Source organism: Salmo salar, chromosome ssa17, assembly GCF_905237065.1.
Source record: "Salmo salar chromosome ssa17, Ssal_v3.1, whole genome shotgun sequence".
NCBI classification, from domain to species: domain Eukaryota; kingdom Metazoa; phylum Chordata; class Actinopteri; order Salmoniformes; family Salmonidae; genus Salmo; species Salmo salar.
Window position 1 is genome coordinate 24,616,862 of NC_059458.1, and position 23,725 is coordinate 24,640,586.

General features: G+C 41.3%; 2 protein-coding genes across 6 annotated transcripts in view; one reads left to right on the forward strand and one right to left on the reverse strand.

Moving 5' to 3' along the window:
- LOC106575616 (lysine-specific demethylase 6A) overlaps positions 1–18,544 on the reverse strand; it is a 52,857-nt gene extending 34,313 nt beyond the window's left edge. For 2 of the 4 annotated variants that reach the window (XM_045699152.1, XM_045699151.1), the window contains exons 1-2: positions 18,055–18,544; positions 17,853–17,916 (exon numbers count right to left, since the gene is read on the reverse strand). In XM_045699152.1, coding sequence (XP_045555108.1) covers positions 17,853–17,916; positions 18,055–18,230 — 240 coding nt within the window. In that variant the 5' untranslated portion in view covers positions 18,231–18,544. The remainder of the gene's footprint in view (positions 1–17,852; positions 17,917–18,054) is intronic. The other 2 variants (XM_014152229.2, XM_014152228.2) reach the window with 1 other exon arrangement.
- Positions 18,545–19,623: 1,079 nt separating this feature from the next.
- LOC106575622 (FUN14 domain-containing protein 1) lies at positions 19,624–23,725 on the forward strand. 2 transcript variants are annotated; one of them, XM_014152233.2, is made up of 5 exons: positions 19,624–19,683; positions 20,250–20,430; positions 20,904–20,979; positions 21,381–21,515; positions 22,040–23,725. In XM_014152233.2, exons 1-5 carry the CDS (start codon positions 19,665–19,667, stop codon positions 22,115–22,117), a joined length of 489 nt encoding a protein of 162 aa, XP_014007708.1. In that variant the 5' UTR covers positions 19,624–19,664; the 3' UTR covers positions 22,118–23,725. The 2 variants fall into 2 exon arrangements, with proteins under 2 accessions (XP_014007708.1, XP_014007709.1); XM_014152234.2 differs by having other exon boundaries at positions 21,381–21,509.

Here is a 23,725-nt window from a genome sequence, read left to right on the forward strand (position 1 = left end):
GAGCCTCATATGCCCTGGTCAAAAGTAGTGCACTATACAGGGAATAGGGTGCCACTTTTATCTCAATCAGTTATCAATGTCCATATAAAATGGGAGCGATGGTATGGATATCCATTCATTGTGTGTGTCGGGCCAAGTTTTGATTTGGACTTCTTCCACTGGAAAATAAAAAACAGCGGTATGCGCATCACTCACAAGGATGGCTCTGCCTAAGGCCTAATCACACACATTAAACACACCCACTCCTGGAAGACTGCTGCTGAACTCTAGAAACCCATAAAGTGTTTCCCTACACTCTGAGTAACAGCTCTCTGAGGACATGGCTTCTGAAAGAGAGCACTAAATATACACAAACAGCAACTAAGAAATGCACCAGAACATTCCTTCAGATAGTCTGTCACACACACAGCTGCAGAACACACACACACTAACAGTTGAAGTCGGAAGTTTACATACACTTAGGTTGGAGTCATTAAAACTTGGAGTCATTAAAACTTGTTTTTCAACCACTCCACAAATGTCTTGTTAACAAACTATAGTTTTGGCAAGTCGGTTAAGACATCTACTTTGTGCATGACACAAGTAATGTTACCAACAGACAGATTATTTCACTTATAACTCACTGTATCACAATTCCAGTGGGTCAGAAGTTTACATACACTAAGTTGACTGTGCCTTTAAACAGCTTGGAAAACTCCAGAAAATTATGTCATGGCTTTAGAAGCTTCTGATAGGCTAATTGACATAATTTGAGTCAATTGGAGGTGTACCTGTGGATGTATTTCAAGGCTTACCTTCAAACTCAGTGCCTCTTTGCTCGACATCATGGAAAAATCTAAAGAAATCAGCCAAGACCTCAGAAAATAAATTGTGGTCCTCCACAAGTCTGGTTCATCCATGGGAGCAATTTCCAAACGGCTGAAGAGACCACGTTCATCTGTACAAACAATAGTACACAAGTATAAACACCATGGGACCATGCAGCCGCTCAGGAAGGAGACACGTTCTGTCTCCTAGAGATGAACGTGCTTTGGTGCGAAAAGTGCAAATCAATCCCAGAACAACAGCAAAGGACCCTGTGAAGATGCTGGAGGAAACGGGTACAAAAGTATCTACATCCACAGTAAAATGAGTCCTATATCGACATAACCTGAAAGGCCGCTCTGCAAAGCCACTGCTCCAAAACCGCCATAAAAAAGCCAGACTACGGTTTGCAACTGCACATGAGCACAAAGATCGTACTTTTTGGAGAAATGTCCTCTGGTCTGATGAAACAAAAATGTAACTGTTTGGCCATAATGACCATCATTATGTTTGGAGGAAAAAGGGGGAGGCTTGCAAGCCAAAGAACACCATCCCAACCTTGAAGCACGGGGGTGGCGACATCATGTTGTGGGGGTGCTGGCATCATGTTGTTGGGGGTTCTTTGCTGCAGGAGGGACTGGTGCACTTCACAAAATAGATGGCATCATGAGGACGGACAATTGTGTGGATATATTGAAGCAACATCAAGACATCAGTCAAGAAGTTAAAGCTTGGTCGCTAATGGGTCTTCCAAATGGACAATGACCCCAAGCATACTTCCAAAGTTGTGGCAAAATGTCTTAAGGACAACAAAGTCAATGCATTGGAGTGGCCATCACAAGCCCTGGCCTCAATCTTATAGAACATTTGTGGGCAGAACTGAAAAAGCATGTGCGAGCAAGGAGGCCTACAAACCTGACTCAGTTACAGCAGCTCTGCCAGGAGGAATGGGCCAAAATTCACCCAACTTATTGTGGGAAGTTTGTGGAAGGCTACCCGAAACGTTTGAACCAAGTGAAACAATTCAAAGGCAACGCTACCAATTAGAGGTCTACCGATTAATCGGAATGGCCGATTTCAAGTTTTCATAACAATCGGTAATCGGTATTTTTGGACACCGATTTAAAAAAAAGAAAATTACACCTTTATCTAACTAGGCAAGTCAGATTAACCTGTTAGGGCTAGGGGGCAGTATTTACACGGCCGGATAAAAAACGTACCCGATTTAATCTGGTTATTACTACTGCCCAGAAACTAGAATATGCATATAATTATTGGCTTTGGATAGAAAACACCCTAAAGTTTCTAAAACTGTTTGAATGGTGTCTGTGAGTATAACAGAACTCATATGGCAGGCAAAAACCTGAGAAGATTCTGTACAGGAAGTGGCCTGTCTGACAAGTTCTTGTTCTTCTTGACTCTATTGAAAACTGAGGATCTTTGCTGTAACATGACACTTCCTACGGCTCCCATAGGCTCTCAGAACCCGGGAAAAAGCTGAATGATGTAATTCCAGCCCCTGGCTGAAAAACATTAGCGCCTTTGGTAAGCGGTCTATCAGAGGACAATGAGACTGAGGCGCGTGCACGAGGCGACCCCATGTTTTTATTTTCTCTCTCTTTGTACTAAAACACAGATTCCCGGTCGGAATATTATCGCTTTTTTACGAGAAAAATTGCATAAAAATGTATTTTAAACAGCGGTTGACATGCTTCGAAGTACGGTAATGGAATATTTAGATTTTTTTGTTGTCACGAAACGCGTCGGGCGCGTCACCCTTCTTTACCCTTTCGGATAGTGTCTTGAACGCACGAACAAAACGCCGCTATTTGGATATAACTATGGATTATTTTGAACCAAACCAACATTTGTTATTGAAGTAGAAGTCCTGGGAGTGCATTCTGACTAAGACAGCAAAGGTAATAACATATTTTTTTTATAGTAAATCTGACTTAAACTTGGTGGGTGTCTAAATAGCTAGCCCTGTGATGCCGGGCTATCTACTTAGAATATTGCAAAATGTGCTTTCACCGAAAAGCTATTTTAAAATCGGACATAGCGAGTGCATAGAGGAGTTCTGTATCTATAATTCTTAAAATAATTGTTATGTTTTTTGTGAACGTTTATCGTGAGTAATTTAGTAAATTCACCGGAAGTTTGCGGGGCGTATGCTAGTTCTGAACGTCACATGCTAATGTAAAAAGCTGGCTTTTGATATAAATATGAACTTGATTGAACAAAACATGCATGTATTGTATAACATAATGTCCTAAGATTGTCATCTGATGAAGATCAAAGGTTAGTGCTGCATTTAGCTGTGGTTTGGGTTTATGTGACATTATATGCTAGCTTGAAAAATGGGTGTGTGATTATTTCTGGCTGGGTACTCTGCTGACATAATCTAATGTTTTGCTTTCGTTGTAAAGCCTTTTTGAAATCGGACAGTGTGGTTAGATTAACGAGAGTCTTGTCTTTAAAATGGTGTAAAATAGTCATATGTTTGAGAAATTGAAGTAATAGCATTTCTAAGGTATTTGAATAACGCGCCACGGGATTCCACTGGCTGTTACGTAGGTGGGACGAAATCGTCCCACTGGCCCTAGAGAAGTTAACCTCTTACATCTAGTCGTTCCGCTAGCGGAACACCTGCTCCAATATCCAATGATAGGCGTGGCGCGAATTACAAATTCCTCAAAAATACAAAAACTTCAATTTTTCAAACATATGACTATTTCTGTTGTTTAAAATAAATTTTTATGCCATTTTTCTCGCAAAAAAAGCGATAATATTCCGACCGGGAAAGCGTGTATACGTACAAAGAGAGAGAAAATAAAAGCATGGGATCCCCTCGTGCACGAGCCTGAGTTTCATAGTACTGTGACCGGCCACTATCCAAACGCGCTACTTTTTTTCAGCCAGAGCCTGCAAAGCCACGATTCAGCTTTTTGCCGCCTTCTGAGAGCCCATGGGAGCCGTAGGAAGTGTCACGTAACAGCAGAGATCCCCTGTATTGGATAGAGATAATCAAGAAGGGCAAGAAATGGTCAGACAGGGCACTTCCTGTAAGGAATCTTCTCAGGTTTTTGCCTGCCATATGAGTTCTGTTATACTCAGACACCATTCAAACAGTTTTAGAAACTTTAGGGTGTTTTCTATCCAAAGCTAATAATTATATGCATATTCTAGTTTCTGGGCAGGAGTAATAAATCAGATTAAATCGGGTACGTTTTTTATCCGGCTGTGAAAATACTGCCCCCTAGCCATAACAGGTTAAGAACACATTCTTATTTTCAATGACGGCCTAGGAACGGGGGTTAACTGCCTTGTTCAGGGGCAGAACAGAGTTTTTACCTTGTCACCTCGGGGATTCGTTTTTGCAACCTTCCGGTTACTAGTCCAACGCTCTAACCACCTGCCTTACATTGCACTCCACGAGGAGCCTGCGTGGCAGGCTGACTACCTGTTACGCGAGGGCAGCAAGAAGCCAAGGTAAGTTGCTAGCTAGAATTAAACTTATCTTAGAAAAAACTATCAATCTTAACATAATCACTAGTTAACTACACATGGTTGATGATATTACTAGTTTATCTAACGTGTGCTGCGTTGCATATAATTCGATGCGGTGCCTGTTAATTTCTCAATGAATCACCGCCTACTTCGACAAACGGGTGATGATTTAACAAGCGCATTTGCGAAAAAAGCAATTTCGTTGCACCAATGTACCTAACCATAAAACATCAATGCCTTTCTTTAAAATCAACACACAAGTATATATTTTTAAACCTGCATATTTAGTTAATATTGCCTGCTAACATGAATTTCTTACAACTAGGGAAGTTGTCACTTCTCTTGCGTTCCGTGCAAGCAGTCAGGGTATATACAGCAGTTTGGGCCGCCTGGCTCATTGCGAACTGTGTGAAGTCCATTTATTCCTAACAAAGGCCGTAATTAATTTGCCAGCATTGTACATAATTATGACATAACATTGAAGGTTGTGCAATGTAAACAGGAATATTTAGACTTATGGATGCCACCCGTTAGATACAATACGGAACGGTATTTCACTGAAATAAACGTTTCATTTTCGAAATGATAGTTTCCGGATTCGACCATATTAATGACCAAAGGCTCGTATTTGTGTGTGTTATGTTATAATTAAGTCTATGATTTGATAGAGCAGTCTGACTGAGCGATTGTAGGCAGCAGCAGGCTCGTAAGCATTCATTCAAACAGCACCTTCGTGCATTTGCCAGCAGCTCCTCGCAATTCTTCAAGCATTGCGCTGTTTATGACTTCAAGCCAATCAACCCCCGAGATTAGGCTGGTGTAACCGATGTGAAATGGCTAGCTAGTTAGCGGGGAGCGCGCTAATAGAGTTTCAAACGTCACTCGCTCTGAGACTTGGGGTAGCTGTTCCCCTTGCTCTGCATGGGTAACGCTGCTTCGAGGGTGGCTGTTGTCGATGTGTTCCTGGTTCGAGCCCAGGTAGGAGCGAGGAGAGGGACGGAAGATATACTGTTACACTGGCAATACTAAAGTGCCTATAAGAACATCCACTAGTCAAAGGTATATGAAATACAAATCGTATAGAGAGAAATGGTCCTATAATAACTACAACCCAAAACTTCTTACCTGGGAATATTGAAGACTCATGTTAAAAGGAACCACCAGCTTTCATATGTTCTCATGTTCTGAGCAAGGAACTTAAACGTTAGCTTTTTTACATGGCACATATTGCACTTTTACTTTCTTCTCCAACACTGTTTTTGCATTACTTAAACCAAATTGAACATGTTCCATTATTTATTTGAGGCTAAATTGATAGTATTTATGTATTAAGTTAAAATAAGTGTTCATTCCGTATTGTTGCAATTGTCATTATTACAAATAAAATGTATAAAAAAAATTCAATCGGCCGTGTCACGACTACTGCCGAGGGTGGTTCCTCTCCCTGTTCGGGTGGCGCTCGGCAGTCGTCGTCACCGGCCTACTAGCTGCCATCGATCCCCTTTTCGTTTTTCTGTTAGTTATGTCTTTATTAGTTGCACCTGTGTTCATTTAGGTAATTAGTGGTGTTATTTAAGCCCGCCTCTCCACCTGTTCTGTGTGCGGGCTTGTTACGTGTTTTCACTGTGTTCGTGTAGTGTATCGTGTTGTTGGACTTTGGGTTTGTTACGCCCTGTTGCGTTTGGGCATTTTTTCTCTTTTGTGGTACTTATTAAATATATATTTGTTCCGAACATTTTTCTGCCTCCTGCGCCTGACTCCACACCCACGACGTCCAAGTGTTACAGGCCGATTAATCGGTATCGGCTTTTTTGGGTCCTCCAATAGTCTGTATCGGCGTTGAAAAATCATAATCGGTCGACCTCTACTACCAATTACTAATTGAGTGTATGTAAACTTCTGACCCACTGGGAATGTGATGAAAGAAATAAAAGCTGAAATAGATCATTCTCTATTATTCTGACATTTCACATTCTTAAAATAAAGTGGTGATCCTAACTGACCTAAGACAGGGAATTTTTACTAGGATTAAATGTCATGAATTGTGAAAAACTGAGTTTACATACACCTTAGCCAAATACATTTAAATGTCCGACTTCAACTGTAAGTGCATATTAGCCACAAACACTCACAAGTGGAATGACTCTTGCCTAAGAGATCCGCTTAACTTTTTCATGTTTAATTCACTGTTGCCAATTCTGGTGTAATTTACAGTTAGGTCCTATATCTGGGTGGCTCTTAGATCAGTCACTCACCAAGCGAGAGAGAAAAAAAAAAATCTGTTTGAACAAGACCGATTCAAAACTGTTTGCAGATCGAGCACTTAAAGAATGTTGATAATGACCAGCCAATGATTAACTCGATGACAGCATTAGGTATTTGTCTCTGAAACGTGCGTGTCCGTGTGCGTTTGGGGAGGATAGAACGTCCACTTGTCACTCAACTGGACTACCAAGTTCAGGGGAGTTTGTGCTATGACAGTGAACCAGTAACACTAGTGAGTGACGAGATTCACGTATGCCCTTGGCCTACTAAATATTCATCAACGTTGAGGGATAGTGGGCAATACTGAGGTGTGTTAGATCACTCAGAAGGCAAGGAATGGGCTGGGGAAGAACAGAACCTAACGTGGGTATACTGTCTGTGTACAGCAACTTACTCCATTACAAAAGGAGTTCCCTCTGTGGGACCAGTCATTTGGTTACATCCTGTGTGTTATGCAGACCAGACAAGAGACGTGTGTAAATGTCTGTTGTAGCGCATATGGCAAAACAAAAAGGGGTACGTTCCAGAACCTAAAATTAACCCCTACCAAATGCAGGTAGATTTTGGCATTGGCAGGTAAGATGTCTATTTCACCAGCCACATTAGCGGGTGGTCAGGGCTCTACAGTACAAGCATTTCACTCGCATTTGCAAATAAAAATCTAGTTCAAAGTCAAGTATGAGCACATTTATAGTTACAATAAATGCTGCAGTTGCTGTTGTCAGTGTCGTTTCATGCCATAGCTGGTAGCTAATCACACAAAGCACAACAAATCACACACACCTGTGAAAAGGTATTTACCCCTTTCTAAAGGTCTCTACTTTTGCATCGAAATAAATTAAACAATGTGATCAGATCAAAACTTAATATTAGATAAACTCCACACGTATTTCATATTATGCAACACCCAATGCCTGTGTGAAAAAGTAATTGCCCCCTTAAACTCAATAACTGGTTGTGCCACCTTTAGCTGCAATGACTCCAACCAAGCGCTTCCTGTAGTTGTCAATCCGTCTCCCACGTACATCACTGTGGAGGAATTTCAGCCCACTCTTCCATGTAGAACTGCTTAAACTTTGACTTGTGGGTTTTCAAGCATGAACTGCTTGTTTCGATTTCACATGACTGGGAATACAGATATTCATCCGCAGGTCACAGATACCTTGAAGAAATAGATGGGCATGGATCAGAAAACCAGTCAGTATCCGGTGACCACCATTTACCTCATGCAGCGTGACATCGCCTCCGCATAGAGTTGATCAGGCTGTTGATTGTGGCCTGTTGCTCCACTCCTCTTCAATAGCTGTGCAAAGTTGCAGAATATTGGCAGGAACTGGAACACAATGTCGTACAGGTCGATCCAGAGCATCTCAAACACACTCAATAGGTGACATTGTCTGGTGATTACGCAGGCCATGGAAGAACTGGGACATTTTCAGATTCTAGGAATTGTGGACAGATGCTGAAACATGCTGATGGCGACGGATGAATGGCACGACAAAGGCCTCAATCTCATTATGGTATCTGTGCATTCAAAATGCCATCGATAAAATACAATTGTGCTCGTTGTCAGTAGCTTATGCCTGCCCATACCATCACCACACCGCCACCATTGGGCACTCGGTTCACAACATTGACATCAGTAAACCGCACGCCCACCCGACGCCATCTGCCCGGTACAGTTGAAACCTGGATTAATCCGTCAATAGCACACTTCTCCAGTGTGCCAGTAGCCATCATAGGTGAGCATTTGCCAGCTGAAGTTTGTTACGAGTCCGAACTGCAGTTATATCAAGACCCTGGTGGGGACGATGAGCACACAGATGAGCATCCCTGAGACGGTTTCTGACAGTTTGTGCAAACCCACAGTTTCATTAGCTGTCTGGTCTCAGACGATCCCGCAGGTCAAGAGGAGCCGGATGAGGAGGTCCTGGGCTGGCGTGGTTACACGTGGTCTGCGGTTGTGAGGCCGGTTGGACGTACTGCCAAATTCTCTAAAACAACGTTGGAGGCAGCGTTTGTTAGAGAGATGAACATTAAATTCTCTAGCAACAGTTCTGGTGGACATTCCTGCAGTCAGCATGCCAATTGCAGATATCTGTGGCATTGTGTTGACAAAACTGCACATTTTAGAGAGTGGCCTTTTATTGTCCCCAGCACAGGTTGCACCTGATCATGCTGTTTAAATCATCTTCTTGATATGCCACACCTGTCAGGATAGATTATATTGACAAAGGAGAAATGCTCACTAACAGTGACGGAAACAAATTTGTCCACAAAATGAGAGAAATAAGCTTTTGTGTGCATTTCAGTTCACTTTACATGTTGCGTTTATATTTTTGTTCAGTATGTCCATATGTAGCCTGAACAATGAAAAACAGCCTCAGACCTTTATTCTTCTCCACCAAACTTTACAGTTGGCAATATGCAGTCGGGCAAGAAGTGTTCTCCTGGCATCCGCCATACCCAGATTCGTCAATCGGACTGCCAGATGGTGAAGCGTGATTCATCACTCCAGAGAACACGTCTCCACTGCTGCCGTGTCCTATGGTGGCAAGTTTTACACCACTCCAGCCGATGCTAGGCATTGTGTACGGTGAGCTTAGGCTTGTGTACGGCTGCTCAGCCATGGAAACCCATTTCCTCAAGCTCCCAACAGACATTTGTGTTGACGTTGCTTCCAGAGGCAGTTTGGAACTCGGTAGTGAGTGTTGCAACCGAGAACAGACGATTTCTGAGCTTGTTTGGCCTACCAATTCAGGGCTGAGCGGTTGTTGCTCCTAGACGTTTCTACTTCAGAATAACAGCACTTACAGTTGACCGGGGCAGCTCTAGCAGGGCAGAAATTTGACAAACTGACTTGTTGGAAAAGTGGCATCCTATGAAGGTGCCACGTTGAAAGCCACTGAGCTTTTCAGTAAGGATTTTCTACTGCCAATGTTTCTCTATGGAGATTGCATGGCTGTGTGCTCAATTTTATACCTGTCAGCAACGGGTGTGGCTGAAATAGCTAAATCCACTAATTTGAAGGGGTATCCACATACAGTACCAGTCAAAAGTTTGGAAACCTACTCATTCCTGGGGTTTTACTATTTTCTACATTGTAGAATAATAGTGAAGACATCAAATCTATGAAATAACACATAAATCATGTAGTAACCCCCCCAAAAAAAGTGTTCATTTAAAATATATTTTATATTTCATATTCTTCAAAGTAGCCACCCTTTGCCTTGATGACAGCTTTGCACACTCTGGGCATTCTCTCAACCAGCTTCATGACTGTGGCTCAGTTGGTAGAGCATGGTGTTTGCAACACCAGCATGGTGTGTGCAACGCCAGGGTTGTGGGTTCGATTCCCACGGGGGGGCCAGTAAAAAAAAATTAAAAAAAATGGATGAATTGAAATGTATGCATTCACTACTTTAAGTCGCTCTGGATAAGAGTGTCTGCTAAATGACTAAAATGTAAATGTAGTCACCTGGAATGCATTTCAATTAACAGGTGTGCCTTGTTAAAAGTTCATTTGTTGAATTTATTTCCTTCTTAATGCATTTGAGCCAATTAGTTGTGTTGTGACAAGGTAGGGGTGGTATACAGAAGATAGCCATATTTGGTAAAAGACCAAGCCATATTTGGTAAAAGACCAAGTCCTTATTATGGCAAGAACAGCTCAAAGAAACAAAGAAACGACAGTCCATAATTACTTTAAGAAATGAAGGTCAGTCAGCACGGAAAAATAAGAACTGGTTGGAATATTATTGAAGTTCTAAGTTAAAAGGTCCTAAAGATTGATGCTACACAACGTTTGACATGTTTGAACGAACTTAAATATAAAACTTTTTTTGACTTTTCGTCGTGACATTTTGGGCGCGCTTCCTATACTTGGAGTAGCTTACTGAACGCGGGAACAACAAGGAGTTATTTGGACAGAAATTATGGACTTTATCGAACAAAAACAACATTTATTGTGGACCTGGGAATCCGGGAAGTGCCTTCTGATGAAGATCAAAGGTAAGTGAATATTTCTAATGCTATTTATGCATTTAGATGACTCCAAAATGGAGGTTACCTGTATTGCCTAGTGTATTTTTCTGAGCGCAGTACTCAGATTATTGCAAAGTGTGCTTTCCCGTGAAGCTTTTTTTAAATCTGTCACAGCGGTTGCATAAAGGAGATGTTCATCTATAATTCTTTGAATAACAGTTTAATATTTTATCAACGTTTATGAGTATTTTTGTAAATTGTTGTGCTGATTCACTGGCAGTATTGGAGGCAAAATATTTTCTGAACATCATGCGCCAATGTAAAAGGCTGTTTTTGGATATAAATATCAACTTGATCGAACAAAAAATGCATGCATTGCGTAACATGATGTCCTAGGAGTGTCATCTGATGAAGATCGTCAAAGGTTAGTGCATAATTTTAGCTGAATTTCTGTTATTTGTGACGCCTGTCCTTGCTTGGAAAATGGCTGTGTGGTTTTTCTTGTGTCGGAACTGTCCTAACATAATCTAACTTTATGCTTTCGCCGTAAAGCCTTTTTGAAAATCGGACAACGTGGTTACATTAAGGAGACGTGCATCTTTAAAATGGTGTAAAATAGTCGTATGTTTGAGAACTTTGAATTAAGACATTTTGTGGTTTTGAATTTGGCGCTCTGATTTTTCACTGGCTGTTGAATAGTGTGACGCCCAAGAGAGGTTAATCCAGTCGCTGTGTCAGATTTCAAAAAGGCTTTATGGCGAAAGCAAACCATGCGATTATCTGAGGACAGCGCCCCGCATACAAAACCATGAAAGATATTTCAACCAGGCAGGTGTGCCACAAAAGTCAGAAATAGCGATATAATTAATGCCTTACCTTTGAAGATCGTCTTCTGCTGGCACTCCAAAATGTCCCAGAAACATCACAAATGGTCCTTTTGTTCGATAATGTCCTTCTTTATGTCACAAAAATGTAAATTTATTTGGTTCGTTTGATTCAGAAATACACCGGTTTCAACTCACCCAACATGCCTACAAAGTATCTAATAAGTTATCTGTAAACTTGGTCCAAACATTTCAAACAACGTTCCTAACCCAACCTCAGGTACCCTAAAACGTAAATAATCCATAAAATTTCATACAGAATAAACTGTTTCTAATACCAGATAAAAACAACGGAGTGAGCTCCTGGTCACACGCACCAAAACAGTAGAGTCCACCTGGAGTGACACAATGAATAGCACTACGTTTTCATTTCTCAAAAGAAAAACATTGAACAATTTCTAAAGACTGTTGACATCTAGTGGAAGCCATAGGAACATCAACCAGGTTCCTAATAAAAAGGGCATCCCATAGAAATTTATAGGAAAATCCTATGACATCAATTTTTGTTTTATTCCCTGGATGGTATGTCCTTGGGGTTTTGCCTGCTGTTCTGTTATACTCACAGACAATATTTTAACAATTTTAGAAACTTTAGAGTGTTTTCTATCCAAATATACCAATTATATGCATATCCTAGCTTCTGGGCCTGGGTAACAGGCAGTTTACTTTGGGCACGCTTTTCATCCGGATGTCAAAATACTGCCCCCTACCCCAGAGAGGTTAAGAACAAATTCTTATTTACATTGACAACCTACTCCAGCCAAACCCGGGCCAATTGTGCACCGCCCTATGGGACTCCCAATCACATCCGGATGTGATGCAGCCTGGATTCGAACCAGGTACTGCAGTGACACCTCTTGCGTTGAGATGCTGTGTCTTAGACCACTCAGTCACTGGCAACTTGAGCGGCTCAAGTGCCCTTGTTGCAACGGTAACCTCCTGACCTTAAAATGGACAGCTGAACATGTTTGCCTCACCTGTGATATTTTAGTTAAGACAGGTTACAAAAAATATATAAAATTGAGCAATGTACCACATCACTTCTTACTAGTAATACATTTATTGTTTTAAAAACATTACAAGCATGCTCATCTGGGGGTTTTTTTTGTAAAAAGACCTAAGTGGCTGGTAGAGAGAGAGATGTGTGTGTATATATATATATATTTTTTTTTTAATCTACCTGCCACAGTGGCTGATGGACCAAAAAGTTAGTACCAGGGCCCGAAACTTTCTCTTTGAACAGCTGAATAGTCTCAGCGTGATTAAGTGCTTGGGGATGTTTGTCGATGCCTTCTTATGTCGCCATTCAGACTGACTGGAGGTTTGTTTATGGTGGAAAGGGGGAGGGGCCAGGAGAAATGACAGACAGCACAGCTGAGGGAGGCCAAGCCCAGAATTCAACTATCATCACAGATGACGAGATCAATCTAATTAAATTTAGCTGCGGCACAGGCTTTATGAGAATGCGTGCACACACACCACACAGTAGGCCTAACAAGCATTCAAGTTCATATGACAAACTAGATGAAAGTTTGTTGTTTACTCCAGTAAAGCGATGATGCCTAATGTGGCACTGGTACACAAAGCTGCAGGAACAAACATTGGTGCTTGGTAATGAGCTCCCACAATGCATCTGTTACTTCCTAACGAGCAACACGTCTCATGAAAGTAAAACACAAATACAATGATATGGGACTAAGTAAACAAGTTGTAAATGTGATTTTATACCAATAAACTGCAATTGATTCCATAACATATTAACGCTCCACTTCATATTAAACAAAGTTACAGCTGCTGCAAATAAAAAGGACAAATTGATTGTATACCCATTTGTAAGTGTGTGTGAATGTGGAGGGGGATGTTCATTCATTGATCTAAAATCAGTTTATTCCCATAAAAGGGTCCGGAGGAGGGTGGCTTGAAACATTGATTTTGTGTACTTGGATGGGGACAGTAAAACTCCAAAGAAAGTACCCACTATTATGCTTCTTCCTTTTAATGTCAACCTTGTGCATTGAAGTTAATACGCAACACTCATTCAATGGTACAGTTGTGCACACTGCTAACCAAACTATACTGAACAAAAATATAAAAACGCAACATGTAAAGTGTTGGTTCCATGTTTCATGAGTTGAAATAAACAGAATGTTCCATTCACACAAAAACCTTATTTCTCTCAAATGTTGCACAGAAATTTGTTTATATCCCTGTTAGTGAGAATTTCTCTTTGGCAAGATAATCCATCCACCTGACAGGTGTGGCATATCAAGAAGCTGATTAAATAAACAGCATGATCATTACACAGGTGCACCTTGTGCTGGCGACAATAAAAGGCTACTAAAATGTGCAGTTTTGTCACACAACGCCACAGATGTGTGCTGACTGTAGGAATGTCCACCAGAGCTGTTGCCCAGATAGAGAAATTAACATTCAACTACCATAAACTGCTTCCAACTTCGTTTTTGCGAATTTGGCAGTACATCCAACCGGCCTCACAACCGCAAACCACATGTAAGCATGCCACCCCAGGACCTCCACATACGGTTTCTTCACCTGAGGGATCCTCTGGGACCAGCCACACAGACAGCTGATGAAATTGATGAGTATTTCTGTCTGTAATAAAACCCTTTTGTGGGGAAAAACCCATTCTGATTGGCTGGGCCTTGCTCCCTAGTGGGTGGGCCAGGCTCCCAAGTGGTTGGGCCTATGCCCCCACAAGCCCACCCATGGCTGCACCCCTGCCCTGTCATGTGAAATCCATAGATTAGGGACTAATTAGCTGCACCATAGAGAGCATCCTGACTGGTTGCATCACTGCCTGGTATGGCAACTGCTCAGGCCTCCGACCGCAAGACACTACAGAGGGTTGTGCGTGCGGCCAAGTACGTCACCGGGGCCCACCTTTCTGCCATCCAGGACCCCTATACCAGGCAGTGTCAGCAGAAGGCCCTAAAAATGGTCAAAGACTCCAGCCACCCTAGTCGTATACTGTTCTCTCTGCTACCGCACTGCAAGCCAAAAAGCTTCTTAATAGCTTCTACCCCCAAGCCATAAGACTCCTGAACAGCTAATCAAATAAATAGCTACCCAGACTATTTGCATTGTCCACCCCTCTTTTACACAGGTGCTACTCTCTGTTTATTATCTATGCATAGTCACTTCACCCCTACCTACATGTACATATTACCTTGACTAACCTGTGCCCCAGTACCGGTAGCTCCTCTATATAGCCTCCCTACTGTTATTTTACTGCTGTTCTTAAATAATTTTTTACTTATCACTTATTTTTTTTTAAACGGCATTGCTGGTCAAGGACTTATAAGTATTTCACTGTAAGACCTGTTGTAGTTCTACTCATACTATTTCTATGTTGTTGCCACTTAATCCAGTGGTGGCGATACAGTGACCCAGTTCTGTCAGTGGAGTTGAACTCTGCGTTATCTGGGCGTAGATAGCTGTGCAACAGAGCGACATTGCACCGTTCCAGACAGGGCAGACACTCAAAACTAATAAAGCTATAGAAGATAAATGAGCAGTAGAACACCTCACAGCAAAAAAATGTATTAATAAACAAACCAGGAGACAAGTGATATAAAAATGGAGCTCAAACCAATTGAGGAAAAAGGTCGCGGTTTAAAAAATAAATAAAGTGACTGTCTAACAAATGTGTCAGTAGCTTCACATAGGCTACTGGTTTTATCATCATAATGTCCAAACTTATCCCTGGTGGTCAATGCGCCATATAAAACAGCTGATGGAGGTGGGCTACATCAACATACACATTTTAGAAAGTAGCAAGACAATTGCAAAACCAGCTGCAATGCAGCAGAAACGCATACGGGTCATTCATTTAGTGCATTTAAAATATGTTCCATTAATGTCAAGATTTAAATTGACCACATCCCTAGGAGTGTTTCATGTGATGGCTGGGGTAAATACCAGGGTGTAGGGTAGCTAGTAATGTTACATGGGGCAATTTGGCCAAGGGCTGCATTCCCCAAAGTGCAAGGGGATGGTTTTAGTATGTGACATCTCGCTAGCATCTGCCCACCCACCTCTCAGAGTAGGGATATAAGGAGTACCTTTAACCTATACAATATGAATCTAGGCAACCTTTAAAGTGAGACCTAAAAAGCAAAAAAAGGACATGACATTTTAAAATGAACTGTATCTCGGATATGAAGAGACAACGGGGTCATTCCTTCATTGGACCCCTGCATCACTTTGGAGATAACAAATGTGGACAGAATGCATGGGTATAAAGTCCCAGCTAAATGCCAAGACAGTGCAGTCTTTCCCCTGTATTCCTTTTTATTAAATAAATATAATAATTTATCGGGATGCTAAACGTTCTCAGTGTAAAATTAAAACGACTAAACCCAGATATAAAGTATGTTAAAAAAAATGTAATTTTTACATTTTTACATACCTTTGATAACTAACGATCACCAAAATAAAAACTAGACAGTCAGGAGAATCAAATTCTAAAAATCTCACGGCATGGGGTCCCCATTGATTTTGTTACGTTTCAGTCACTCAAATAGTGTAATAACACAGGATAAGCCATGGCAAAATGTGTAGAATTGCAGGAAATTAGCTTTAAAACTGCATTTCTCTCCGCCACATGGCAAAACATGTAGAATTGCAGGAAATTAACTTTAAATATCAACATTGTCTCTGCGGCCAAGAGAGAGGCTAAAATTTCAGTCAGTGACAGCTCCATTAACCACGCTCCCACTACAAAGCCAACTTTGCCACCGCTGCTGAAAAAAATACCAGGGGAAATAATGCAAGGAGAATGGCTGAATTAGTGAGGGTTTGAACTGGCTGCCATAGTGGTGTGGCCAGCTTGCCATCATCTCTCCAGTGATTTGAATTTGCAATAGATTATGCTTTTTTGTTTACGTTGCCGGCAAGCATACTTTCTAAGCACCCTGGGAAGCCAATCACTTCTTTTTGGTGGCAACATAGTATGGGGAAGAAGCTCCCTCCAATTGTAAACACCAACTATGAACATAAAAAAATTCAATATAATGAGCAAAAATGTATAAGTGTGTGCAACTTTGCCCTTTGTTCACTGTCCAATGTGCTAGCTACAGGTTGATGCTGGGAGGCAAAACCTAGCTACGAAGGGACCCATCCACAGAGGGTCAATGAAAACGTCAACAAACCAACATAAGCCACACGGCTAAAGGGGTCAATCAAAACCTGCTAACGAATTGCACGTAATTTCGTTCGATAAATGTTTTAATTGAGCTCACCACATAGATTTCGGTGTCACTACTCCCTGTCCCGCCATCTTGGACCGGCCCAAGCAGCCATTACTAGCTAGCTATCCAAACAGCTAACACGTTTAGCTAACGTTAGTAAGCAGCCATTGGAACATAGCGAAAGTCCGTCTCGAGCCCTTCACAATCAACACCAACTCCGGGGCACGAGAACGACTCAAATTCATGCATACATTTTGCACGAGCTAGATAGACATGGCAGCAAGCAAACATACTTTCCTGGCACCATGGGAAGTCTACCCTATGCTAGAACGTTAAATCGCCATTAAAACAACGTAGCCTTCCTAAACGTTAGCTAGTTCTCTGACCAAGTAAGGTCACTTTATCATACTCGGTAGATTTGGCTAGCTGACCACAAAACGTTACCTAACGCTTATATCACAGTAATGATGTTATCTGTAAAAAGCCATATTCTATATGTCCCTGACCACTGAATCTCTAGCTAGCTAACATTCAGAATGAGCTGGCCAACTCCAGAGTCCAACAACGCACGTTCCACAAGCTAGTTAACGTGATCAAACGAGCAGGGGACTAGCCTGACATTTGCTAGCAGGCTAAATTAAAAAAGGTTCGCATGTGGTGGTTCGTCTTATCAATATAAATGACTAGCAAGTATGTACTTGAGATGTTATATTACACAGCCAGCTGGCTAACGTTAATTAGCTAGCTTCTTCAGCTACCAGGCTTGTTAGCCATTTCTACTGCACCCAATACAATCCAGCTTGGCAGAAACATTTGATATGGCAAGCCTTTGTGACTAACAAATAGCTAAGTTGACGAGTTACATAAATGCAAGGCCACCCTAATAACAACGAAAATAGCCAGTTGGGTTACTAAACTGTGTTTATGCAATGGAAAAGCCGTTCATTTTCACTATTGGATTAGCTAGCGAGGGAGAGAAGTAGGGTAGGAACGCTGCGTAGACGCAGGGTCGCTCTGCACACATCGTGTGATGGGTGTATGGTTAACCAGAGTCCGTGCTCTCACCTGAGAGTGGACTGGCTATGTTTGTTAGTTTAACATAGCGACACGTATTACTATGTGGGCAAGAATGTAGAAGGTGCAAGTGTTGTGGTTCAAGGACCGGCAGTTCCTGTGTGTTTGCAACTTAGCGAGCTACCTTCAACAGTAAGGCCTTCGTTCTGGCGCCATCTTCATGAAGCCTCTGAAATCCAAACAGTGAGCTGCAAGCAAGAAGACAACACAGGCGGTTCAGTATCACTTGCACTGGCGTGCAAATGGATATAACGTATAAAAACGGCAAACGCGTGTACAGAATAGTAAGAATACACCAGAGGTGTGTGCAGGGCTTTGACTCCGACCTGTCAATTCCGACCAAGCTGTCCCTCTCTTGGGCTGTCAGCGTCGGAAAGTCCTCCTCGGTTTCACTGGCTTTTCCCGCCGCCATTTTCTTTTCCTCATCACCACCAGAAGCCGAGCCGAGACTCCGAGCAGCAGCGCAGGCAGCAACAGCGAGCGAGACTCCGCACGATTGCATGGAATCGCGACGAGAGGGCGAACGAAATACTCCACCAAATCAAAGAAGGAAAACAAAAAAAAATATTAAGATAGAATAAACTTTTCTCCACGATCAAAACGCAATTCAAAATGGTAAATCCTTTCAGGAAAACAAGTACCCCTCCAAAAAGTATTCGCGTCACATTTTTAGGCACCGTTTATGCAACTAATCAAATGTAATGCATGAAGTTCAATTCTTGTAGTTTGAAAAGAGTATTATTTGACCATAAAATTCCCCACAGCCACCAGCTTAAAGTTGTTATAATTGTGTCACACAAGCAAGCGAACCCACGCGCCGCCGTAGTCACGCCTCTCCTACCTCTTCAGCCAATAGATATGTCTGAATATCAACATATGACATGAAGTTTTTTTACCCATCTTCATTTATCTTTTTACAAACCACAGAAATCAATTATACATGTTCATTATTTTCTCAAAAGCAATAATGGTTATATTGTATAGGTATTCAAATTGATTGATTTGTTTTGCAAAGTGCATAAATAACAATGTTAAATAGCTACATTCAGACTGTCATATTACTAAATACATTTAAGAGTGACAACTGAGATATTTGTGCAAATACTTGATACCAGTATTATTTGTTGTTGATAGGTAAGCATGTCTAAATAAAACCTTACAATGATGTGTGGAGGTAAAAATTCTGATTAGGACTGTGTAACTACTTGTCAAATATTTCTCACCTTGCAACATTCACATCATAATAATCATCATCCTTGCCCTAGGCCCCACATTCCTATACGTTTTTGTGGTTGATACCAATTTGATCTGTTTGCATTTTTTAAAATGTACTAGCTAGTTCTACTGTATTTATGTACAGTATATCTACTGTGTTATGAATTACATTCTCACTTTTGTACATGTCTTGAAAATGAAATGAATAGCAATCATTCTTGTTGGTGTTTTTTCCCCCCACCTGAAGACATTTTCAAAATACCCAGACTAATTTGTTAGACAAGACATATCCATCCAATGTAAAATCCTCAAATCTAATTATCCAAATAGCTTTTTTGATGTATCATAAAAACCTTTGAACATATTACTTTATAAAATCTTACTATTTATTTTGATATCAATTGATTATATATAAGTTACAGTATTTGATGTAGATTTGAATTACATTCAAATCAAATGAAATGTTCAAGGGATAAAGTTATAGCTATTTTGGGCAGAAATTGAATCTAATATGAGGGAAATTGAATCCTATTTGGTATGGAACATTTTTATGCTTCCAAATGAAATTGTCAACATTCTGCAACATTTCAAAGAAAGAGCAAAGTGTTAAAATACTGATGTGGCAAAGCATCATTCTGTAGGCGGGGCCAGCAGAGGTTTATAAAGCTCAGGGGCGGGGCTTGCATACAGCAGTCAACATCCTGATGTAATTTTCTCCAAAATGGCGGATCGCAAAGAAGGTTAGTGCTAGCCCATGTTTATGGATAAAATAATCTCGAATTATAACAACTAATCAGCTATACTATATATAGATAGTTCCAATATCAAGAAATCTAAACACTCAAATATTGCTATTCGTACAGCTGCGGCTTTTGACAGGGGGACTTTACTGACTAGATGGCTATTTTTGTTGCTAGCAATTTAGCCTAATTTCTAAACAATGGCATGCAATCGCCCATCGACCCAAATACCAGCCATTGGCATTGTGAACCTATTTGTTTTTGTCACCCATGGCTCCTATTCCGACTACTGTAACGTTATCGCAGATATACACTTTATAGTAACGACGTGAACGTGATTACCAACTAAACAAGTATTCCAGTCATGTTTTAAATCAATATTCAATTAATTCTATCAATACTCCTATGAAGTTACAGCAAAGATTTAGATGCATGCATTGGAACTGTTTCTTGACTGTGAGGTAATTGGACTGAATTTGGACCTGAAACCTGCCCAAGGTTGCCTAGATGATAGAAAGTGAAAGCAAAACAGTTTAAATTATTTGTATGTCTTTCCTTCATCCCAGATGACATCTTATCAGAAAAGGATGAGCCGGAGAGCGAGGATGAGACCTATGAGGTGGTGGACCTGACAGAGTACGCCCGGAGGCACCAATGGTGGAGCATGGTGTTTGGGAATAACTCTGGTCCCCTCGCAGAGAAATACTCTGTGACCACGCAGATCGTGATGGGAGGGGTCACTGGCTGGTATGCAACCCAAAGCAAAGGTGTATAGGCTAAATATGCTTATTATACAAATGTTTGGATCTTTGGCCCCTAGGAAACACAACACATTTCAGTGATGAAATGCATGGTATGAGTCGGTGATGTAGTCAAGTCACTAAACCTTGAGTCCCAAGTCCCTAGTGTTCCAGTCCGAGTCCTTTATTGTCACGTCACAAGTCCCTTGGTAGTGCTAAAAGCTGTGGTCCAACCATTTAAAAAAAATTAAATTCTCTTCAACTGTTGGCACATTTGAAGGATATCTCTAACATTTGCTGTTGTAGTTAGTAGGCCCCCTATTTTAAATTGTGCATCAGAGAGATTTTCTGACAACAAAGTCACTTCTGGTCCAGTCTGAGTTGAACCATGAAAATTGTGACTTGAGTCCGAGTCAAGTCTGAGTCCTGGACTCGAGTACTACAATACTGCTATCAGTCACTACTCTCTCTCACATTCAGGTGTGCAGGATACTTGTTCCAGAGAGTAGGGAAGATAGCTGCTACTGCCATAGGTGGAGGGTTCCTGTTGTTACAGGTAAGAGATGCATCATATTTGTATTGAGTCAACGCTGGGTACTTATATAATACACATCTCTATTCCATTTTTTACATTTATTTAACTAGGCAAGTCCGTTAAGAACAAATTCTTATTTACAATGACGGCCTACCCCGTCCAAACCCTAATCCGGAAGACGCTGGGCCAATTGTGCGCTGCCCTATGTGACTCCCAATCACTGCCGGTTGTGATACAGCCTGGAATCGAACCAGGGTCTATAGTGACGCCTCTAGCACTGAGATGCAGTGCCTTAGTTCACATCAACTAAGGCGCCACTCGGGAGCACCAATGAGATCACATGTAACAACGTGAATGGAGTGCCACTTCAAATGCAACCCAACAATCCCCACTCATTTTCCTTTCTGCACCTTCTCCTGCAGATAGCGAATCACAGTGGCTACGTGCAGGTGGACTGGAAGAAAGTGGAGAAGGATGTGAACAAAGCAAAGAAACACCTGAAGAAGAGAACCAAGCAAGCAGCCCCTGAAATTAACTCCTTCTTCGAGGAGGTAAAGGTATTAATAACACTGCCTGACTTTCCTAATCGTAACTCTATGGTAGGCTATTGTGCCTATAGTATTGTGTGATTCTAAAAGGTGAACATGTTTGAGATGTGTGCGTGCTCATTGGTCCTTTATCTAACAGTTCATTTATTCCGTGAGACCAACACCAGTACCTGGGTGTGGGAGCTGCTTTTTGATTTAATTGGATTTCCAGTCCGCTTGAATCTCAGTGCCTTGCATTGCATGTACTTATGAGAAAAAAAGGTATACTTAATTATCATATTTGGGGGAAATAGCTAAGTTCATAAATACCTGAGTCATCCGCAGCCATTTGATGGACTAATAATGCAGCAACAGCGCCCTCCAGCGAACTCCCACTGTAAAAGGACATTCCTGGATTTATCACAAGCAGAAACTAAAGTATACCCTCCGTATAAGATTCTTATTTTTCCATCTATTATCACTTATACCCTTCAGTTATTGGAGGTGACCTCTCACAGTCTGCATGTTTTCTCTCCTCCTTCCCCTCTCTGCAGGCCACAGAGTTTGTCAAGAAGAACATTGTCCTGTCCAGCGGGTTTGTGGGTGGATTCCTCCTGGGCTTGGCCTCCTAAGGCGTCGGGGCCAATTCACGACTGAGGAAGTCGTTACATAGGAAGAAGGAAGCTGTCATTACTGTGAACTGAGTCGCCACACGGGATGTTGTCATTAACTGTGAATCGTTGTCTTTCTCCCAGCACGGAACTAGTCATGAAACGGGTTTGGGAGGAGGCTGAACATGTAAAGCTGCCACTTTATGCCCTCCTGGGTGCTCTCTTCCGTTACTGCCCAACTGATCTGAGTCTAGCTTGTCCACCCTCTTTTTATTCTATTTATCTGGTGGTTTCTGATCCAGCATCAGTTGTTTGGCCCGGTTGTATATGGAATTTTTATACTTCATATTCATAATCAGCACTACCCCCAACATCAATGTATGTGAAAATGTCACGTTTCTATGTTTTGAATCAGCTATATTATATATATATTCATTCACCGTCATATGGTGTGCATCATGTGATTTTAATCGATTAGTGAGCAATGCCTCTACTCATAATTGGTTGAAATCACGATGCACACCAGATGATGCCATTAGAAAAATTAATTTTGACTTCAAAACATAGAAACATGGCATTTTCACATACGTTGATGTTAGGGTAGTGCTGGAGATGATGAATACGATGTTAGAAATGTCCCTTTAAGTGCACAACGCGACACCTCTTGATATACTACTAATATACTGTACCACACACTGGACATGGATTACTCGGCCCCTGTCTATCTGGTGCCCTCTTTTACCTGGAAGAGCAGGTCTAGGATCAGGAATGTGTCCCAAATGGCACCAATTGCCCATAGGGCTTGAGGTCAAATGTAGTGCACTATGTAGGAAATAGGGTGCCATTTGGGACACAGCCCAGCTCTCCCTACACTCAGACCAAAGTTTTACCACCCTGTGCTATTCAACAAAATGTGTCTGCAGACCTGTTGTTACGGGGTTAATATACCAACACCTGATCACTGCACCTTTGCTGGCTAATGTACTGTAGGTATATCAGTGTGCAGGTTAGCGCTTTTCATCATGAATCTTGTTCTGGAGGCAGCTCTGCAGAGTGGTCACTAGCTGGCACAGCCACAAAATCTGATTTTAAATCTAACTGTAACCACACTGTTAACCCTAATGCCTAACCTTAAAATTAGACCAAAAAGTTAAATGTAGTTTTCATGAATTTTTACAATATAGCCAATTTTGACTTTGCAGCTGGCCCATCTAGCGGATTCGCTTAGTTCTGCCTCCAGGACAAGACTCATTCCAATAAATGTGAACCTGCTATCGGTGTAGTAATAGGAAAACATGAGATTTAGTCATGTGTAGAATATACTATCAATTTTATAGATAGAAGGAAATGCACAGTATAAAGTCAGTGTTCAGTTGCTTATGAGTTGCTCCATATTGTGTCTTTAACTATTTAAATATTACGTGTCAGGAGTATGATTTTCCATTTGTTTCTGTACTTCACCAAGTGCACATTAACTTCTTACTGCCGTTAACCTCCATTTTTTTATGTTCTGACTTCCTGAATGCTGTTATGAAATCTTGATAACCAACCAACCATAACTATGGATTTGTCTTATGTTTCTGTTTTGTCAAATAAAGTTGCCTGATTTTTGTTGGTTAGCAATGTTAA

Bases quoted from the DNA above. Each gene is read 5' to 3' on its own strand.
- LOC106575622 (XM_014152233.2), top strand. The intron at 20,431-20,903 runs GTATGCAACCCA...TCTCACATTCAG, and splicing joins ATGGGAGGGGTCACTGGCTG to GTGTGCAGGATACTTGTTCC. The intron at 20,980-21,380 runs GTAAGAGATGCA...CTTCTCCTGCAG, and splicing joins GAGGGTTCCTGTTGTTACAG to ATAGCGAATCACAGTGGCTA.